Source organism: Leucopleurus acutus (assembly GCF_964270905.1).
Source record: "Leucopleurus acutus genome assembly, chromosome: 2".
NCBI classification, from domain to species: domain Eukaryota; kingdom Metazoa; phylum Chordata; class Mammalia; order Artiodactyla; family Delphinidae; genus Leucopleurus; species Leucopleurus acutus.
Window position 1 is genome coordinate 98015771 of NC_139143.1, and position 22978 is coordinate 98038748.

The window sequence follows — 22978 nt, forward strand, 5'->3', positions numbered from 1 at the left end:
TCACACCGCATTTCTCTTCCCTCTGTAAATCACTGAAAAGGCAAAGAAGGGAAGAAGCCACGAAATGCATTAAATTTGCAGACATTTTCTTAAATTAAAAAGCCCTTAAATGTCTCTGAGGTTCAGATTACCATTTTAATTTGAAATGCTATTTTTGCAGCACTTCACAGCAAATAAACAAAATTAAGAGAATCTGAACTGTTCAAAGGGCAAAAAGAAACTCACCAGCAGGTTCTAACTAAGCAGGGTATTCTCTCTCCTGCTTGATGAAATGAATCCTCCCCAAGAGTCTCTTTGAGCTCAGATTACTGACCCAGGACAAAGAACTTTCCTCTCCACCCCCAGGCCTTTTATTAATTGAGCTTACTTTGGGCCTGTCATTGTGACCAACAATGTATATCTCCTTTAATCTTCATAACATCTTATGAAGAGTTTTTTCCAATTTTCAGATGAGGAAACCTATACTTAGAATTGAAGCAAGTTGCCTCAGGGTAAGGGATGGTGGCCAGATTTGAATCCAGATCTGTCTCTTAAAAAAAATCCATTCATGCTGTTGGAAAGCTTTAGGATAATCCAAGAGTAAAGCAAGACCAAAAGTCTTAGACAAAAAGATTCCCAAGGCTTCTCTTAGCATATCTGGAGGCCCCATGTCAACCAGGGACCTAATCTGACTACTCCTGTGTATAGAGAGGAGAAATGCTGAAATTGGAAGCAATTTAGAATCTCTCCCTTAATACAATGAATTCTGTATGATGTAGAGGCCCCCATATACTCATTTGTTGAGAGTGTTGCAGGATTTCTACAAGGATCTCCTTAAAGAGAGGGTCAGATCTCTTCAGGTTGAAGACTGAAATTGCTAAGGAAGGGAGAAGCAACGATCAGGGCCAGCCCAGAGGGACAGAGGAAGGGGACAGTAGTGACCTAGAGCAGGGCTTCTCAAACTTGGAGAGTCAGAATCACCTGGGAACCTGACAGAAACACGAAGGCCCAGGTCTTACCCACGTCAGCAGGCCTGGTTCTCTACATCCTTTATTAGCTCTCCAAGAGATTCTGATGCACACCAGAGTTTGAACACTACTGTCTAAGCAGTGATCCTCAAACTTGAACATGCATGTGAATCATCTGGGGATTTAGTAAATCTGGGTGGGGCCTAAGATTGTACGTTTTGAACAAGCGTTCTGGTGATGCTGATGAATAGCAAGGTCTAAGAGTGATGGTTTTCAAGCATTTAAAAAAAAAAAGTATTGCGACTCTTTCTCTAACAAAATCTTAGGTAAGGGATTTCCCTGGCGGTCCAGTGGTTAGGACTCTGTGCTCCCAATGCAGGGGGCACAGGTTCGATACCTGGTTGGGGAACTAATATCCCGCATGCATCATGGCGCGGCCAACAACAACAACGACAAAACAAAATCTTAGGGCAGACCAGAATACAATACACCACTCCTCACCCCTTAGGGGCCCCCAAGACACTTCTACTACCCCTCTATGGCTCAAGGGAAACACTAATTTAAAATGGCCATAATACTGGAAATAGTTTCCAAGAATGCAGACCCAGGCCCATGTACATTTCACTGAAGACCAGGGGCTTATGGTCATTAGTACTTTGGGAGTTTTTTAAAGTAATTTTTTATAATTTAGAGCTTTCCTCACAGTTTTTTTTTTAAACACCTTTATTGGAGTATAATTGCTTTACAGTGTTGTGTTATACACAACACTTTACAGTGTTGTTGTATAACAAAGTGAAATCAAAAAGAGAAAAACAAAAACCGTATGCTAACACAGTTTGTTTTTAATAAGCCAGGTCTGTTTCCCTGTAGTCACTGGAAACAGAAACTCTTTAAAAATTAATAGGGATTATTCTTATTTCAGACCTGCAGGTGGGGCAAGAATTAGAAAGCATGAGTCCTGCTGTGCTCAGAGAAGTAGTAGACTGGGAGAGGAAATAGAGAACAGGCAGCACAGAGAAGCATGTGTCCTACCAGTGGAAGGAAGTTTCGGAGGGGAGCTGGCCCAGGCTGGGAGGCTGTCTGGTGGGCTTTACTGGTAGGAAGGCTTCATTTCCACTCACACTCTCTGAAGTCAGCCATGTCTGATTGTGTGTATGTGTATGTGTGTTTACGTGTCCCGTCTGTACTTTGGGGTTGATAATATTCCCTGGGGGTTTTCCCACGACCCCAAATCAAGCAGGCCTCCTAGAAGATCCCTCGTGAAGCAGTACATGCTACTTACTGGGTCAGCACACACAGGTCTGTGTGGTCATCTCCGTGGCCCCAGCCAAGTGTAGCCTCTGTGGGGCACCCCGAATAGCCTAGACAGGATCAGCCATGAGCACACCTGAGTGGCCGTGAGGGTTATCTTTACTCCAGCTACACTTTCAGCACCCCTTTTCCTCTGCTGGCCATGTCCACCCATGCAGACTGGAAGCAGACATCCTAGCTCTCTGTAGGCTGTTAACAGATTCCAACAGCTGACTACTAAAAGTGAGGTTAGGGACTTCCCTGGTGGCGCAGTGGTTAAGAATCCACCTGCCAATGCAGGGGACACGGGTTTGAGCCCTGGTCTGGGAAGATCCCACATGCCGCAGAGCAATTAAGCCTGTGTGCCACAACTACTGAGCCTGTACTCTAGAGCCCGTGAGCCACCACTACTGAGCCCACGTGCCACAGCTACTGAAGCCCGGGCGCCTAGAGCCTGTGTTCTGCAACAAGAGAAGCCACCACAATGAGAAGCCCGCGCACCGCAACAAAGAGTAGCCCCCGCTCACCACAGCTAGAGAAAGCTTGTGTGCAGCAACGAAGACCCAACGCAGCCAAAAATTAATTAAAAAAAAAAAAAGTGAGGTCAGACCAGCAGTATTGGCATCACCAGCATCACCCGGACCTTGTTTGTAGTGTAGTCTCAGATCTTTCCTACACCTACCAAATCAGAATCTGGTTTTAACAAGGCCCCAGGTGATTCGGGTGCACAATAGGGTTTGATAAGGTCTGCTCTAAAGCAGCAGTTCTCAGCTTTGGCTACACTTTAGAATCACCCAAAGAGCTTTTAGAAACCCTGATGCCCAGACTTTACCCCAAACCAATTAAATCAGATTTTCTGGGGATATAGCCCAGGCATCAATTACTCTTAAGCTCTCAAAGTGACTCAGTGTATAGCAGGGTTGGAAACCACTCTCTGAAGTGAGGGATGAAGCGGCTGCCTCTCTGAAACATATTTACATTTTCCTGTGGGACCCTGGAAGACTGAAAAAATTTCAGAATCCAAAGGAGTTCATCTCCACCGGTGGAATCTGAGGGGAGACAATCTAATAGGGGAGAAAATGTTATGGGAGAGGGGAGCAAGGACCCCTCGCATCACAGAAAGAAAGCATTTGCCTTTCTAATTGAAGTCAGCTTTCTTTTTAAAATTAAGGGCTGCATGAGCCTTTGTTGTTGTTGTTGTTTTTAATTTATTTTTATTTATTTTGGCTACATCAGGTCTTAGTTGCGGCACACAGAATCTTTGTTGCGGCATGCACACAGGATCTAGTTTCCCCACCAGGGATCAAACCTGGGCTCCCTGCATTGGGAGTGCAGAGTCTTACCCACTGAGCCACCAGGGAAGTCCCTGAAGAGTCAGCTTTGATCCTCACTTAAGTCCCCTTAAAGAGCAACAAAAAAATTCCTTTCTATAGTATCCATGAGAAAAATGACTTACCCATTCCAAGTGTACTTCCAGAACAGGTTACTGTAAAAAATAAAAACACAAGCATTTAAAATATATTTATTGATGTATTTGAGATGGTGAAGATATAATTTAAGAAAGAATAATAGGGAAGTGAACCAAAGAATGAGTAAGAATCAGCTTAGGGGATAAGAGAAGGAGATACCTGCTAACAGTATGAACTTGGACAAGTTACTTGACTTTTCTGTGCCTCAGTTTATCTGTTAAGTGGTAAGAATAAGAATGCCAGCCTCAGACTTCCCTGGTGGCGCAGTGGTTAAGAATCCGCCTGCCAGTGCAGGGGGCACGGGTTCGAGCGCTGGTCCGGGAAGATCCCACATGCCGCGGAGCAACTAAGCCCGTGCACCACAACTACTGAGTCTGTGATCTAGAGTCCACGAGCCACAACTACTGAAGCTGGCGCACCTAGAGCCCACGCTCCGCAACAAGAGAAGCCACCGTAATGAGAAGCCTGTGCACCGCAACAAAGAGTAGCCCGCGCACCACAACAAAGAGTAGCCCCTGCTCGCCGCAACTAGAGAAAGCCCACACACAGCAGCGAAGACCCAATGCAGCCAAATAAATAAATTAATTAAAAAAATAACCTCATAGGGTTGTTATAAGGGTCAACTGAGTTAATACATGTAAAGCCCTTAGAATAGTGTCTGGCACACAGCACTCAATAAATATTAGTCATTATTATCATTTACAGTATCATCCTAATTACAGGATTAAGGCATCATTGATATTGGAGAAAAAAACACACACACACCAAAAAACGAAACCAAAAACCTTCCCTCAGATGCATGGTTTTTACTAGGGAGACAGAACAAAGGTAGATTCCTTAACTTGAGTCTAGACAGCCAACCCTTACTAAAGTGAAATGGCTACAGGCTTGAGATAACACCCCACCAAAGGTATTAGAGTTCCAACTAACAAACTATCAGAGGAATGACTCTCTAAGGGTTGAATTGTGAGTATGAAGTAGGAGAAAGAACAGACTTTCATCACTCACTTACTGGCTGTATAATCATAGAAAAACACATACGCTCTTTTATTCATTCTTTTTTAAATTTAAAATGTATTGGGCAACAGTTACATGCAAAGTACTGAGAGTCCAAGAGATTACCATTTAGCAGAAATAACACACATTCAACTCACAGTAATATGGTGTGGTGAAGATAAAAGTGAGGTGGAGTCATAAAGGAGGGAAACGAACTCAGACTATGAGAACTGGAGAAGACTTCAGAGAGGAGGGAGAGTTTGGGCTGGTGGAGTTCCCTTGGTTGAGGTGGGGTGGAAATCCAGGCAAAGAGAGGAGTGCTGCATTACCTCAGAAACATGATGTGCCATGGTATGCGTGTGTGCCAAGGGCAGATGTGTGTGAATTGTTCCATGTGACTAGAGAATGGAGTCTTCTCAGGAGAGATGTTGCAGAATGAACCTAGAATTGTACTGTCCAATACAGTAGCCACTTACCACATGTAGCTATGAGCATTCCAAATGTGGCTACTCTGAACTGAGATGTGCTGTATTAAATAAATGCACACAAGATTTTGAAGACTTAGTATAGAAAAAATATATAAAATTTTTATATTGATTCCATGTTGAAAAGTAGAATATTTTGGATTAAAATTAACTAAAATATACTATTAAATTAATTGCACCTATTTCTTTTTACCTTTTTAACATGGCTACTAGAAAATTTAAATTTTTCACACTTGCATTAAATTTCTATTGGATAGTGCAGGTGTAGAAAGACAGATGGGGGACAGATTGTAAGGGACCTTAAATGCCATGCTCAGAGGATTGAATTTTATTCTGTGGGGCAATAGAAAATTTCTGAGGATTCTGAGGCATGAAAGAAAGATAGTTGGGTCAGTGTCCTAGAATGACAACTCTAGCAATAGTATGAAGACTGGCAAGAGGGCAGGAGGACAGGACTGGTGTAGTAGCATAGGGGAGAAGTAGTAAGACCCTGAAATATTGAAGTAGCTATAGGAATGAAGAGAAGAAGTTGGATTTAGAAACCATCATGGAGTGAACAGGACAGGGCTGGGAGACTACTAAAACATGGAGGGTGAGGGAGAGGGAAGCTGACTCCTGGGTTTTCAGCTTGAGTACTTGAAACAAGGATGACAGAAGATCAAAAACTGCAGAAGATCAGAAATTCCTTTTAGCCTTGAGGAGTTGAAATGCCTGTGTCTTATCTCTAAGGAGATATAACACATTTGCATATGGATTTAGGGGTTAGAAGAAGAGAAGGGTTGTAGGTAGAGATTTGGGATCCTCTGAGTCTCAGTTTGTTCATTTATATATTGGAGATAATAAAATCTGTTGAACCTACCTCATAGAGTTATTTTGAGCATTCAGTGAAATATTGAATATGAAAACGCTTGATAAATTTCAAAACATTATGCAAATATAGTGAAGTATTGTTGTTGACCTGTAGGCTCTTCTTCCTAAGAGGTCATCCTCAGCCCAAAAACCTATTCCTGGCCCTTCCCATAGGACCATGCTTTGGCCCAGCTTGTCCTCTGGACAAGATAATGAAAAAGCAAGGAATCAGAGCATGACAACCAAGGACAGCAAGAACACCCCCTGAAGAGGACCTGGCCTCATTCCATCACCAGGAGCCATCTTGAACCTTCTTGTCACCAACCCATAATTGGAAATTTTAGATTCTGGTTATTAGTAAAGTTTCTGAGCCAATATTTATTCCTCTTCTTGTGTTCACCTGCAAAGTTCTAGGGCTTCATCATCTCTTCATTTTATTTTATTTTAGAAAGATATGAAAACTATATGACTATGCCCTGGGCAAGGTAGCAGAACGTGTTGGAATACAGAACAGGAGAATTGCTAATGTTTTTCTGCCAGCTCTGGTGAGATGGCAGTGGCTGACATTCATGTGTTTTGTGATCACAGACTGTCTGCCCACTCATATTTCCAAACCTAGCTTATGATTTATAAATTTGTTTTTTTCTGATCCTCCAACTCTCCCTCAGTCATAAGACTGAATCTGTGCAAATAAAGGTTCAAGTCTCTTATTTCAAACATTCAGGTTGTTTGTCATGATCTCTAACGCTATGTTACAAACCTATCCTCAAATCTCAAAGCAGAAAATCATTTTAAATCTGCTTTACTGTTCAAGCAGCAAGCATCTGGTCCTTTTTCTGAAGGAGAAAAGAGAGAGAGGGATGAGAGGAGTGTCTCCAAATCAAGTAATAATAAAGCACAATTCCAAAGAAGCTTGGGGTCCCCAGTAGCCAGAATCTGCCTGCAGGAGGTACACAATGTCATGCCCTCTTTGACCTTCCTACATAGCAAATAAGTGTGATTGTTCTGAGTCTTAATTCAAGATTGAGTTGAGGACTAGTTTTAAATAAAGGGTCATAATTTGTCCTACCTGAATATATTTTTTTTGGACAGAAAGTAAGCTTCAGTCCTGTCTCAGCAACTGGGGAGACCATCACGGTATACACATCCCCGCAGGGTATCTCGGCGATATCACAGAAACTGAGGCCAGCGCTTGGGGCACACGTGAAAATGCCTTTGGAACCATAGAGGTCAGCGCTGTAATTGGCAGAGCCCCTGGAGGCCTGCCAGTAGATCCGGATACCATTAGGGACCAGCCTATATAATTTCACCCCCAAAGGGCAGCAGGAACCTGAAGGATAAAACAAACAAAAACAAACACATCACTATTCCACCATCACCACAAACCTGGCCTTTGTTATTATGGGGAAACAACCTAAGTAGCCTACTCCATAATAAATGATTAGAGCAAGATTTGAGGGAGTGTTCAAGTTCCTTCTGTGGTGGGTCACATGATTAGAAATCCATGTGTGAGGGTGAGGTGGGGCATGAGTTTTTAATAGAGAATAATGGTGAGGCCAAAAGTCCACGCTTGGCAGATACGTATTGTATATGACTCAAACTTTATGAGTCAAATGCACAGAATTCTTGTCAAGATCTCTCATAGTGCCCTATTTTCATACGATTTTAGTGGGATTCAATTTAAATATAATTCAGTGCATTCAGCATTAACTGAAAAGACCTATTTTGCTGAGCTGAGTAGCATGACACCTGTCGCTGGTCCACTCTCCATGCATGCTAGCTGACTGGGTACTTTTCCTTTCTCTTTTCCTGAGTACCTTGAGCAGGCCACATATTAGGTGTCAAATGGTGGATTCCTCAGTAACTAAAATAAAAATGCTATTGTATAATAATAAAAAATTCAGTTACAGATAGACTTCTTTGATTTATTCTTTTAAAAAAAATGGTTTTTTAGGTGTGAAGGTAAGCAATGGGCCATATTTCCAGAACTGGATATCAAGGTGAAAAATTAGGCAGCAAACCTAATGAAAGCTAATAGGCCAAAAGGAATGATAATCTAGCTTATGTATGTGTAGCACATTTTAAGTGCTTTCATATCATGATCATTCCTATTTCTCTTACCAATGAGGAAATGGAATCAGAGAATAAGATAACGCGGTGCAGTTTAAGAAGCCAGGTCTTTAAGCTCCTAGTTGAAGACTCACTCTACTACCTTTGGGATGCCAAAATTATATTTCAACTCTCCCACCCCATGCCTCGGGGCAGATACAGCTAACTGGTCATCGTACTCTCTCCCATTAAGCCTGAGAAGCATCCTTAGAAGATTTTTTCGAAACAGTTCTCCAAGCAGCCACTTCAATGGACTAGAATCACACCAGAGAAATCTTATTTGCTAACCCTGTACCACTCCCTACTTCTCCCACTATTTCCTAGTGGCTTGGTCTTTGTGAAGAACAAGATGCAATACTGTGCTCTGTTAACCTGTTGAAATAAGAAACCATAGAAGAAGCTGGAGTGGTTTAGAAGAGTGAGGTAGTAGCATAAGAAGAAGAAGAAGAAAGAAAAATTCAAACCAACTAGAATGTGTGATCTAAATCCTTTCTGAAAACTCTGCCAGACTGAGTTACTCTGTGCTGCAGGTAGCTGGGTCATATAAAAACCTATCCTTCTTTCAGAAAAAGTACACCTGAACCTTGTTACCGGGGGAGTTAATTCACCAACTACTAACAGAAGCCTCTGAACCTTTGAGGTCCTAAGTCAAGAGGAAAACTGTAAACATTTTAGAAAGTAATCTGAACTTACCATGCAAGCTTGGTGGAGATGCAGCATCTTTTAAAATGAGATGGAAAGGCTATGTCTGGATCTATAATAGTCAAAGTCCTTGTTGATACTCTAGAGCTAGAGGTTAGAATTCACTTACTCTTACTCTTACTCACTTACTCAAGGAATAACTTTGGTAGCCACAGTCCGCAGTCAACCCAGTGGCACTAATTGCTTTTAATGCCACTGTGTAATTGATGCCGCATGTGATGCATCCCAGGAGGCAGTGGTTTTGATGGGTGTGACACTTAGACTGTCCAGTGTGTGACTCCAGAGCTGTCACATAGGTTTGGGCGCCGGTCCCAACAGTCCAGCTCACGTTGATTACCGATTGTGTGACCTGAGTTACTGTCAGACTGGCTGGGCAGCACGGCACTTAAATGAGGAAAGAGAAAAAAATTGGGCATTTGTTTCCAGCGAGGGTTATTTGTGAAAACTAACCAAGTATGGTATCTTGCCTGTGTTTCATTCAATATCCTAAATTTCTCAAACCTTCAACTGTTAATCAAAACATCCTTAATAACTGTAAATGGAATATAACCTTTAAAAATTGTGAATCACTATATTGTAACTTCTATAACATTGTACCTCAACTATACTTCAATAAAAAGATACATTTAAAAAAACTTTAAAATTTTTCTTTTGTTAAGTAAAATCTCATTCCCTCTGATACGTTATTTAACATCACTGTATATAGCAGGTGCTTTCCCCAAGAATGCAGTGCAATAACTGGCTATGGGTAATGTGAGATTCTCCCCAATTTTTTTCAGAATAAGAAAGAAACCCTTTGTTTTTCTCCAACTTTAACAATTCCAATTGCAAATTTTAAAGCAATGGTTGCATTCACCTTTTCTCCCAATATATCTTAACGTTTGCAGTGAAATGTATTTTGCCTTTCTCATGCATTTCATAGTACATAGTTGATATAAAAGCTCAAAATATTCTTAGCCACCTAAGACTACCACAAACAATTCTCAACTTTTCAAAGATCCGTTATACAGGATATAGAATATCTGGAATCTTCCTGCATATTTGGCATTGTCTCTGTTATGCTGCCCTTTACGTTTCAACTTATCTAGCCTAAAGTGCCATCTATCGTTGTATATAAGAGAAAATAATGTCCAAAGGCTTTAATTTGCTAAATTTCATTCACACACAATGCTATGAAGCAATAACAGCTTTCGTTTATCATGCTCTTACTGTGCATCAGGCACTCTAAGTGCTCTGCAGCATAAATAACGTAATATTCACAGCCACCCGATAAAGCCATTATCCCCTTCTAGCAATTAGGAAACTGAAACTCAGAAATCAGTTTTTAGAGAAAGATTTGAAAGGGCTGAACCAAAGAAATAAATAATAAACTAGCTCATTTGGTCACTTGTTAGTTGTTTTGGTAGATTGTGTCATGGGGGAATACGAATTCAAATAAATGTTTTTGCAGAGTCAATGTATTCCTCCTTTGATGTTGGTATTTGAATATATTAGAGCCTTCAGATGATACTTTTACAGAACCTGTGTGAAAATTTTCTAAGACTGGAGTTCTTTGAAAGCCCTCTCTGAGTTTAAGGTATTTCTATCACACTTAGGGTAAATCAAATAAGAAAGTTCATGTCCTAAAACAATTCCTAAGGACCCCATTGAAGTTGAGGTTCAGGCTGTTGTTGCTACATACCCGTTTCTAAGGGCACACTGTAGCTGGGCAGGCTCCGTCCTGCTGGTGTTTCAGCCACAGCGGTGACGGAGAACACTGAGCCGCAGGGCAAGCCCCACAAGGTGCAGGACTCTCCCGTGCTGCTGCACCGGTGCAGCCCTTTCTCTCCCTGGGCAGTCACCGTGTAAGTGGCCTCATCATTAGTGGATCGCCAGTACACGTTAATCATGGAAAAGGCATCCTTCGAAACATTTTTGATTTCAGGACTGCAAGGAGCTAAGAGATTTTAGATTATGAATTGAAACAGTCAGAATCAAAAATATCACACGTGCCATTTGGTCTAAAACTGACCTTTTCCCCCCTTACGAGATCATTACTTTCGACCATACCATGCACATAGGGCAAACTCATAGAGCCTTTGTGTGGAAACCTTGTTGACATTGACATATGGTATTGGGTTCCCATAGCGTCGGACTAATTAGAAAATGTTAAGGAGCCATTTGAATTCCAATAGCGAAAGTAATTAGGACAAACACTTGTGGCCTTAACCTTCATGGTGTGCATACAGGCAGGCACCCCAAAGGTAGGAGGAAGTGAATGGCTGAGGTAATCTCTAGCAAAACCTTCCACTCTCCCCATGGTCTCCTATTTCCTTTTTGTCCTCTTTCCCTCTTCCACCTTCTCTTCTGCATCTCCTTAGTAAGACAGGGGCTCTCAGGGTCACCACAACAGGGTGGCTAATGGCAGTTAGCCTTTTTACCGAATGCCCTTCCTGAGGGACATAGCTGGGGGGAGCCGTTCAGAATCAATGAATGAAATCTTTCCTGTATCATACCTGTGGTTATAAATCGGGAAGTACACGATGTATTGCTGCCCCGGACTTCACTGAAGGAATACACCGTGATGTTGTACTTGGTGTCACACTCTAGAGCAGAAAGGGTGCAAGCCGGAACAGTGTCATTGCATTCAACCACGCTGAACCCATCTACAGCCTTGGTTTCATAAAGTTCGGCACCACGGACAGGAGACCAGACGATCTCTACTCTGTCACTGGACACCAACACAGGGTTAATGTCACCAGGACAACAGGGGGCTGAGAGCAGGAACAGAGAGAGAGAGCGGAGGTCAGTACAGGAGCCATGCTGTCAGAGTGACATTGAGTCCTGGCGTCTCTGTGCCCAGAGCCTCTGCACTACCCTCCTAATTCACTGCCACAATCTCCTACAGGTCTGTCCAACTCCAATCCTGGCCTAACACCCACTACGTAGAGGATAAATTCTCCATGCATGACATTCAAGGTTATTACAAACTCTACCCAGTCGATATGTCCAGCTGCCCCTCCCCATCCCCTGCCTCACCAGACCCCTCAATTCCCACACGCGCTTTTATTTCCCTATGCCTCAAAGATTGTGTTCGTGCTACTGGAATGAGGTTCCCTTCTTCTGCCTGACAAAATCATGTTTAGTTTAACTTTAGATCCTATCAGTCTTTCCAGACACTAAACTAGATAAAACTAGGGTGTGGAGGAGGGGAAGAAGCATTGTATTAGTAGATTTTAGAAGAGGCCCTATACTACCTCACAGACAAATTCTGACAAGTGTCTAACTCACATGGAGTTTCTCTGGAATGCTCTTGCCCCACCTACATTCCACCATCCTTAAAGGCCTCTACCAGAGCCCACTCCCTCCGGTAGACCCTCCTGTGCTCTTGAGACCTTATTGATATCCTCTGACTCTAAATTCCAAAAGCACCAATTATTTGATTCCTTCATCTTGGTAAAAATGTAGGGGCCTAAGTTCGATCCCTGGTCAGGGAACTAGATTCCCCAAGAATGCCACAACTAAGAGTTCACATGCCACAACTAAGGAGCCCTCCTGCTGCAACTAAGACCAGGTGCAACCAAATAAATAAATATTAAAAATGTATTCCAGCTAGTATTATTATTTATATAATTATATTATTCTTGTTTGTCAATATAGTTAATTAATTTTGTCACTCACTCCATTCATTCTTTAAAAATCGAGCATCTCCCATATGCCAGTCATACTATGATAAGCATTCAGGATGAGAGATAAATAAAATACAATCCCTGCCCTTTGAAGACCCAAGCCTAGTGGAGAATAATAGCAAAAATAATAATGATGTTAATAAAAGTATTTACATTGTGCTTTTCTCATATACAAAGACCTTTTCATATCCATGTTCTCATTATTATTTGTCCCATTTTGCAGTAGCAGATACTAAGGAACTTAGCAAGGTAGACATCATTATTCCCATTTTGCAAATGAGTTGGTGGTCAAGTTAGGACTTAAACCCAGGTGTCCTACTCCAAAGCCCTCCACACCTTGTAGAATCTTTGCCATTGCATCCCTGTTTTCTGGGCTTGCGGAAAGAGTGAACTCTGAGACCTAAGGATCACCTCCCCTTCAGCCTTCAGCACAGGGCTGAACACTGAGTAGATCTTGGTGGAGGGTTCAACTTTTCAGAGCAAGCTTGAATACCAACATTCTTTCCCTTCTTTTCACTCCTAAACCTTTCATTCTTATTAAACTTGAGTCCATGAAGTCCAAATTCCCTAGTCTGGAAAGGATGTGAAAGAAGAGATTCACTTTCCATTCTTGGCCCTAGAATGGCTCCCAGGTGGTCTAGGTAAGTCAATAAGTGCAATGGATGATCCATTCTGCTGCTGAGTTTAGTGAACTCAGAACTCAACTCCCTTTACAAGCATCAAGTGCAACTCACCTGTGGTATAATTAAACACATCACCCAAAGGACTCTGTCCTGCCTTGTTATAGGCAAAAACACTAATAAAGTAAGTGAAGCCACACTCAGATAAGAAATTGCACTGGGTGAGGGAGGTGTTGCAGTGTACTTCCAAGCCATCGTCATTCTTCACAAAGGCCACATAGTAATCACCCAGATGCACGCTGGACCAAACCACAGACAGGTGGCCAGGGGGATCTTCTTGGATTGTCACCCTTCCAGGTGCACAAGCAACTAGGAAATGATAAATAATAAACAGTTGTGAGAGTACTGCAAGAGATTTTCTTTGCATCTTTCTATGCAAGTAGCTCTTCACTAAATGTTAGTTCTCATCCCCAAAACACACAGATATTTCTAAATTGAAGCATAGACCTCCACATACGTATGTCTTTATCTCTTTGATGAGAATGAAAGTGAGAAGATATCTAAACACATATTCCAAACTATAGACATTCCATCTTTATCTTAAAAAAATAGCTCCTACCAGGCCTAGGTCTGTGAAACATGATGTAAATAAGAGACCACTATCTGTACTGCACAGCTAGAGTTGTGTATCACTCAAACTGGATCCTAGAATATTTACAACTTTACAAATGCAAAAGAAAATAAACTAATTAGTGAAAGATCTGGAATAGGAACCAGGTTTCCTAATTTTCAGTGTTTTTTCCAATGCACGAGATCTGGTTTCACTATCAACATTATTCAAACTCATCAGAAAGTCCAACTCAACACTTTCATTTAGACCAGGCTTTCATTTTTGCTTGTTCTAGAGTGTTCTGGAACATTGTCATGTGATTATTTGTTTCCCTAATGGTAGTCACTTTGGCTTACCAACCCCCCCAGTGATCTCACTCTTGTTTACATACCAGTTCTCAGGGTCACTGCTGAAATTGATCTGCTAGATCCGGCATCATTAGTTGCTAAAACTGATATCAGGTACTCGGTTCCACACTGGAGAGAGGAGATGGTGCAGGAACTGAAAGTCGTACTACAGCTCAGCCTGGAAGAGTCACTCAAAGCCATCACGGTATAGTTGAAAGCTCCTTCTGTCGGTGCCCATGAAACATATGCCTTCAGAGAACCACTATCAAAAGAGACTTGAATGTTGGCAGGAGCACGAGGACCTACATTTTTGAGAAACAATTAAGATTTTTGCAGTAACCTCAAGAACCCAAGTAAGATTTGACCTAACAATATTGCAGAGCTTGGAGGATGGAGTACTCCAATCATATGATACTTGCAAGTGTACAAAGCATAAAATTGGGATTTAGGGTACCTGAGAACTTGTAACACATCTCCCATTAACTATGCAAACTCATAACTAGCTATATGACTTAGGCCATGTTATTTAATCTTTTTGTTATTTATTCATTTATTTTTCTCATCTGTAAAACAGATCCTAGCACATAGAGGTACTAAATAAATATCTTGAATAAATGAATGAGTGAACGCACAATTTGATAAGTGATAGAAATAATTAAATGAAATTATAAATGTGAAGGGCTAAGAGGGCCATGTGGGTATGTTATCAAGTGGTAGGTCAAATATTCTCTTATAGATTGATAAAGTTAAACAGATTAGTTTCAACAACATTCCTTCTTTACTTTTGACACATGCTAAGACATGTAAGGGCTTTTAGGTCACAGCTGTTTACAGAAGAGAAGACTTTCTATTCTAAATCAAAGGGAAAAAAGGAAAGTATCAAGTGTGATGGTCACACAGGAAGGCAGTTTTTTAGCATCTCCAAAACGATTTCCTCTGCATTCTTAGAAATATGCTTTCCTTTCATCAGGCTTATCCGCCTAAAAAACCTTGAGGCCCTCAATAAATGTTTGTGGAGAGAAAGAATGAGTGAATGTCTTGGAAGAGGTCCAGAGAGACTGGTTTGTCACAGACATCCTGACTCACCAGGCCCATCATGAATCACCTTAGGGCCACCTTGCTCTGATTTCTACCTGGAGAAGTAATATAAAAGGCAAACCCTTCACTTCTCCCTACATTTCTGCTTCGGCCTATAGACAATGGGGCTTCCACTCCCCTCCAAAGTAGGAACTGTTGGAGAGAACATTTCTGGTTTCTTTCCACTTTATCCTTGGTCCTCCCCAAGAGATGAAACAGCTAATCTGGTTGGTAAGTCCGGCATCTACTAGGCCATATTGTCAGAGGATGACTCACTCTGCCTCAAGAGAAGGAAAAATCTCTCTCCTTCCCTCTCTCTCCATCTCATTCTTTTGGCTCAGAGCAGCAGCTCAGTTTGGGCATCTAGTTATCATGTAGTAGGATGCCCCGGTCAGGTATCCCTGCAATGGGGATTGTGAGAACACACACCATGCATCAGCTTCTCAGCCTATAGCTGGAGGAGAGGTGGTGGGAAGCCCCTCGTTGACCTCAGGCCCAAACTGAGGACTTTGGGAAATATATCTGAAATATTGATTCCCACCACAGCACAAAGTACCATAACAGGAAGTTTGTTTTTTTTGTTGCTGTGCCTCTAGAGCAATGCCAGCTGAAAGCGGGGACACACTCATTAAATGTCTGCTGAATAAATTCTTGTTTGGCCCAGTTTTTTTTGTCTCTACTCTTGGTCTGAACCTATGAAGGGACAAGAGGTGACTGGTAAACCTAATAAGAATTATCTCCTACTGTGTGATATTGAACATGTAAGCTGAAAATAAGTTGGCTCTGGGTGGGTGGTGCCACATGCTCTGTGCGCTCTGAGCACCATTTCTTTCTTTTTTTTGCGGTACGAGAGCCTCTCACTGTTGTGGCCTCTCCCGTCGCGGAGCACAGGCTCCGGATGCGCAGGCTCAGCGGCCATGACTCACGGGCCCAGCCGCTCCGCGGCATGTGGGATCTTCCCGGACCGGGACACGAACCTGTATCCCCTGCATCGGCAGGCGGACTCTCAACCACTGCGCCACCAGGGAAGCCCTGAGCAGCATTTCTTTACACATGCCGTAAGCATTTAAACCACCGAGGAGGAATTATCAAGACACTATAAATAAGCTTATAATAAATTTAAATAGCTGCTGCCAGCTGCTCTGTACTTATCACTTAACGCTGCTCTCAGTGACTGCAATGCACAGCCCTTCTCATTAATCAAAAAGGAGAAGGTTGGGACTGAGCTGCAAAGTCCTTACCTGTTCTCTGATTGCAGGTGGAGTCATCCCCAGGTGTTCCGCTGGCATTCCATGCATAGGCCTTTATGGTGTAGAGAGTCCCAGCGTCTAAACTGGTGAATGTCAAGGAGGTGTTGGTGGTATTTTCTTTCCATATTCTCCCCAAACCATTAGCTCGCATAATGGACACAGAAAATCCAGTTGCCATATATACGGTTTCCCACTGCACAAGAATAGAGTCTGGACTTGGAGAGCTTACTTGTAGAATTGGTGCAGCCAGCACTACAAAGACAAAAACCTGTGCATTTGTGCTACGAAAGTGCAAGAGAGGCTAATTCAAATTTAGGAATAGGTAATTTGAGGTTGATTATCCATATTATGAAAAAATTATTTACTTTGCAATAGGATTCATGACAGAGTTCCATTAAACAATTGTTATTTAAATGTGTATTAATTACAGATGACTCAGCAGAGGAAGGGGGAACAGAGAAATTCTAATATTAGGCATACCTTCAACTGGAAGTTGGTAAGAAATTAGATAAAACCTCCCTGTAATCATAATATAAATCAATGGGGGGAATGATAGTTTATACTATTTTAACATGCACGCAACCTTTCAGAAATATGCTGAGGTACAACTTTATCAAATCAATTTAAGTCATGCTGATGACAAACTCTAAATAGTTTTATTTCCAACAAGTCAAAGTGCAGCAAAATCACTTCTATGTGTTCTTTATTCCACATGGTCTTTATTGATAATTGAGGTTAAAAACAGAAATCCCTGGGCTTCCCTGGTGGTGCAGTGGTTGAGAATCCACCTGCCAATTCAGGGGACACGGGTTCGATCCCTGGTCTGGGAAGATCACACATGCTGCGGAGCAACTAAGCCCGTGTGCCACAACTACTGAGAGTGCACTCTAGAGCCCGCAAGCCACAACTACTGAGACCGTGTGCCACAACTACTGAAGCCCGCACATGCTAGTGCCCATGCTCTGCAATGAGAAGCCTGCGCACCGCAACGAAGAGTAGCAGCCCATGCTCTCCACAACTAGAGAAAGCCCACGCACAGCAATAAAGACTCAATGCAGCCAAAAATAAATAAATAAATTTATAAAACAAACAAACAAACAAAATGAAACAGAAATCCCTTTTTCAGAGATTTAAAAGCACGGATGCTTTTAAAGATACTCAGAAATGGGTTTTATTTTCCAAAGCATCTGGAATTTACATACCACCTCCTCCACAGACATTTGAATTCCAAAAAAAAGTCACTTGGTGGCTTTCACTTCTGGGCCTTGAATCATAGACATTCACATGACACAGAATTACATCATGCATTTGCATCCTCAGTATAATTGATCCAGGTCACAAGCAATTGCTCAACAGAGGATGAGCAACCAGCTACCTGTCTTTGCCTGTTTTGGAGGCGATGCCTGGCTTCTCCCAGCAGGACTGATGGATCTGATGGTGATTTGGTACAAGGTAGCAGCCTTCAGGCCCGTCACAGTGCCTGGGGAACCGGCCACCACGGTTTCAATGACAACGTTCCCGTCTCTGGCCGTGAGGAGGTAACCGGTGGCCCCTGGCACTGTAGCCCATTCCACAGTGATACTGTTGCTGAGTTTTGAATACGCCTGATCGATAGTGGGTATTTTGGGAGCTGAAAGAGATTTTGAAGGTGTACATTAGCTAGGGTACCTGTAAGGATTACTTCTTTCATCATTTTACTTTCAAACTAAGTCATTCTCATGTCATCCTTCAGACATAAACCTTGCCCTTGTTTTCCAGATTAAGAAACAAACAAACAAGCAAAAAAAAACAGAGGAAAAGAAAGGCAAAGCTACTCTCCAGAAGAGAGCAAGAAAGCTCAAACCTCCCATTCAGGAATGGGATTTCAAAGAGGTTTTTCCCAGTAGCCTCCGGGATAATTTGCACTTTTTGTACTTTTAAAAGAGTTAACTAAGAGTAGGGAGTGATTTGGGAGAAGAACTCTGAGGGGAGGGAGAGAGAAACTGAGGGCTCCCATTCTGGAGGCTAATCCAGTCTGGCGTTCTGTGAATCCCCAGGCATGCTTTGTCACGGGCCTCCCCTCCCTGCCCCACCTCTATGCGACGTTTCCAGCAAGGGTCCACCTTCATACCCCACCTCTGTCGAGGCTGTGATTTCCACCCACGCACTTTGCACATTTTCCAAGTGGCATTTAATCTAATGGAGAAAGGGGGAGAATTGAGTTCTTTGCTTCATAATTGAGCATACTGTCTTTAATATTATCAGAGTGTAACAATTTTCAGATTCTTCTATATAAGATAAAAATAAACTTTATTCTCTCCTTCTCTATCGAAACATCTGCCCCAGCCTAAGAATGGGAGGCCGGGGTCCCTCCTCACCTGGGCCTGGCCATGGTTTGCCAGGAGGCCGTGAATGCTTATGTCATGAGTTTACACAAGGCATTCCTATACTTTGGGCATGGGCTAGAAGATGCAACGTGGTAATCAGATTTACTGCTCTGCAAAACTCCACGGACTCAAAAATGCCCCGGGTGTAGGAGGTCCAAGTGGAAGAAAAGGTCAAACAAAAATATCTGGGTTTTAGGTTTGGAGCTGGCAACTGGTCTTTTATATTTATTGTACTGCATTTGCTGGGTAAAATCACTATATGCCAAGTTCAAAACTAAAGTACAAAACAAAACTCTAGGGCAAAGAGGAGAAGTAAATACCGTCCAAATGTGTGATTTGCCAGTATCAACTCCCTCCCTCCAACAGACCCTAACCTGCAAAACGTGATACAGACAACTTCTCTTTCTGTACCCATAGCCCAGAAAGTTGGCTTTGGCAGCGTCTCAGAAATAACCACGCTGCAAGAATGAACAAAGAGTCCACTGTGCACTGGCCAGACGTTCCTTGAACATCACCCAGGACTGTCTCCTTTACCATCAAAAGAAAACTGTGATGGTTATAAATGCTGGGGAAAAGTTGCAGGGGCTCATCTTAGCCATTTGCCAGCAGAAGCTGACTCTGCGGGAAGCGCCTATGTCCCCTCCCTGTTGTAGGATAGAAAGCCCCCGCAGGGGTCTCACATTTATCCCTCCTACACACTCATCCCTTTTCTGCTCCCCCAGTTATTTGTTCTCTGTTAATACCTTCTTTCCTCTAACTTTGCAGTGTCTCTCAATCCCTGCTGCTTCCTTTGTCCCCATTGTTCATCTTATCTCCTGTTAGCCAGTCCTGCTCATTGGAATGGACTAATTTCCTGGATAAATGACAACCAAACTAGACATTGTCGTGACAGTGCCTTCATGGAGTGGCTTGAAAGGCATCTAAAAGGCTGGCATGACACCGGCTATCTCCCCACAGGCCTGTCAAGGGGCCTGAGGACTCCACAAAATTTGTCGTATTGAATTGAGCTGGGAGGGGCACATTTGCCCAGCATAGTAGTACATGAAGCCAGTATTAGCAGGATGAAACGCGGGGTTTCATGATGGGAAAATAGCAAAGGATTTGGATTTCAGAATGCTGGGTTTGAGCCCTGGCTCTGCCATTTACTTCTGTCTATGAACACGTACAAGTGATTTAACCTCTTCTAGTCTCAGTTTTCTTCCTTGAGTATATGGAATATTAATAATTCCTACATCTTTGAGTTTACTTTGAAATGTAAAATACTTACATATTAAGATGGTAAAGATTAAGTAAAATAGTGAATGTAAGGGCACATTGAAAGGTAGGAAGGGTTAGTGTGTGTGTGTGTGTTTGTGTGTGTGTGTGTGTGTGAACCACGACGAGCAATTTTGGGGTTTGGAAAAGCCAGACTGCAGGGCACTGCCATGGAGGGGTTGCTGCCAGGGAAGGTGGGACTATGGAGACTCTGGGGTAAGCACAGGCTGGAGAGACAGATTGCCTGTTTACACATGGTTCTAGAGCAGGATCTGACCAGTAACAGCAATGAAAAAAGATCAACACCTCTGTACTATGTTTCCCTTAAAGAGATGAGAAGATTGAGCAGGACGTGTAAGTCTCCATAAATTAGCAGCAGTTCTTCACTCTTTCTTTGTTCTGTATTTGGCCAGCTTACTGCACTGATGAAAGAGAAAAATTTATTCCCTAGATTTGCAATCAACCACTCTGATTAGTCAAAAATGAAACCCTTTGAGTCACAGCATCTGTGCATCCTACCAACTCAGAGATCTAAATTAGCCCACGTGGCCCCAGTGGCCAGACACAGATAAACAGCCGATGCCAGAGCCCAAAAAGAATCAGAATACACACACCCCAAATGAAACCTCCTATACAGTATCAATAAAACACATCACATCTATTGAAAAGACAGGATGAATCAATTAACAGCATCACCGGTATATCAGTCTGCCCCTTTCTTTTTCTCAAATAGTGTGGATAACGTGGGACTAAAAAGAGGCCTGTTCTGAGGGCTCAGTGTGTCCTGTGGTCGTGGGACCCTCTAAGAGATAGCAGAACTGGATTTTATCCAATCGAAGGGCCACTGATTTTTTAAAAATCACTTTGTTTATGGCTAAACAGTCCTTCTCACAGCTTCCTGGTCAATCCTGAAGGTGTCTCAAGAATAAGTGAGTAAGAATAAAGCATGAAATAATAATTTTTAAAAACCTATTATATAAGCACGGATTTTATGGCTCAGCCAAAAATCTATATCAAACATTTTAATTGCCTTATTTACATTTCCTTTTCTGTGGTATATACGAAACAATAAATAATATTTGTTCTTATTTGTGCTGAATTACTAAGAGAGTTTATTGGTGATATAATTGATATTATATGGTTCCTTCAGTTAATCTAAATTCCATTGAACATAAGTTTCCATTCTAGGGACTTAAATTTCTAGAATGTATGAGCCAGCAGAGGCCTGTAGAGAAATTATCCTCGCCTTCAGTCATTTATTCAAGAAAAATGGTGATAAAATCTCTTAAAAGAAAGACTTTTTCCAGCTCTGGGTTTTCATTGTCTATATTTTAAAGATGCAATATTAGAAGTATAAAATCTTTTTTATTAGAGAATCTAATCTTTTTATTAGAGAATCTTTTATTAGAGCATCTTTTATTAGAGAATTTTGATCAAAACTGTTTCTAGTTTTCTCCTCTAATTCCTTAGAAGACAAATTAGGTTCTTCACTAAAGTTTTGTTTCTTTGACTGGAATGATGATCATTGTAATACTTTACTGATGGTTAACCATGTTTGAGAAAAATCTATGACTGCATGACTCTATACATCTCAGTACTCAAGAAGAATATCTTATGAGGATGTATCTTTAAATTTTGATCCATGTATTTGTCTTACCAGTTACACTCACAGTGTGAGTGCTCAGAAAATGTTGAATATTTTTCCTGGTATAGCCTTTATATTTCAGGGTAGCCCAGGAATTAACAATGGAAATTAAAATCAAATATGGGGAGGGTAAACTTGCATTTCAGAGAATGTTACCTGTTTTTGTTGAAGCAACCTGAAAAAAGGAAAGTTTAGAATATTAGAACCATAAAGAAAAACATCATTTGGGGAAACGTAAAACCTAAGTCAGAGCAGTAATATACTTAGCACAACATGTTTATACATAGTGTGAGCAATCTTCCAATCCACACACAGTATTTATTTGCACAAATTATTTTCCAACACTCAAATCTACCACAATCCTAAATAAAATTGAGAGGATGGAGAGAGATCACGTTACTGTTTCATTTTTCTCCCTGAATCTGCCTATTGAACTAAGTCAGTAGCTGCTGACGGATTTTTCAGAAATCTTTGTTCTTAAAACATAATGATATTCTTGTTTTCTTTCACTAGTAAATTGCATTAAATTTCAAACGCACAAACATATACAATCATGGTATGCCTCCAAAGTATTTTGATTTCCATCTCCCCACCCCTGAGGCCCTCAAAAAAAGAGAAAGATATTGAATGTATCTTTTTTTCCCCCTAAATAGTTGCAGGTAGGTCGGAATGGTGAACTCACCATTTTAAGGCAGATAAGACTGAATCCAATCACAGACAAACATTTCACCTGTCCACCAGCCATCCTGTTGGACTGAGCACTCACATGGCACACAACAAAGTGGGCAGGGTCCTCTTTGGTCCCCGGGTGGGCAGCACTGTTTGTCGCTGGGATGTGGGGCTCTGATTCTGGGAACAGACCCCGGGAAGTAGCTCCTCCCCTTCTGTGTGGAGCTGACCTGTAACTAGGGGCACCTGGAGACTGGCAGGTACAGGTATTGCAAAGACTGAAAAAAAAGAAGAGAGTGGAAGAAAGCTATGCCAAGTGGGTCAAAATGCTACTGTAACATGGGTTTCAAGGTGATGTGTAGAATGCTCCCCTTTTCTATTAAAAATTCTTTTCTAAATAAAAATTTTATGAAGCTGTATAGAAATTATTGACATAGTGAAATGATTCTTTTAAACTTGGGGATCCTGACCAGTTTTATTTTTTCTTTTTCACCTTTATTTGTTGTTCTTATTGTTGTTTCAGTACAAAGTGATTGGTTCTGCTGTCGGCTGGTGTGGAGGGATTGGGGACATGTTGTTTAAGGGTAGAAACTTAAAACTAGTAGATAAAAAGTTCTGGGAATCT

The 22978-nt window shown here is 41.8% G+C and overlaps 1 protein-coding gene across 1 annotated transcript; it reads right to left on the reverse strand.

Moving 5' to 3' along the window:
- Positions 1 to 22429, reverse strand: FNDC7 (fibronectin type III domain containing 7; the record flags this gene model as incomplete). The annotated part of the gene is made up of 12 exons (XM_082858949.1): positions 1 to 32; positions 3694 to 3723; positions 7106 to 7366; positions 8977 to 9231; positions 10529 to 10783; positions 11343 to 11600; positions 13250 to 13504; positions 14137 to 14394; positions 16411 to 16671; positions 17795 to 18049; positions 21841 to 21859; positions 22367 to 22429. 12 exons carry the CDS (start codon positions 22427 to 22429, stop codon positions 1 to 3), a joined length of 2202 nt encoding a protein of 733 aa, XP_082715075.1.
- Positions 22430 to 22978: the final 549 nt, after the last annotated feature.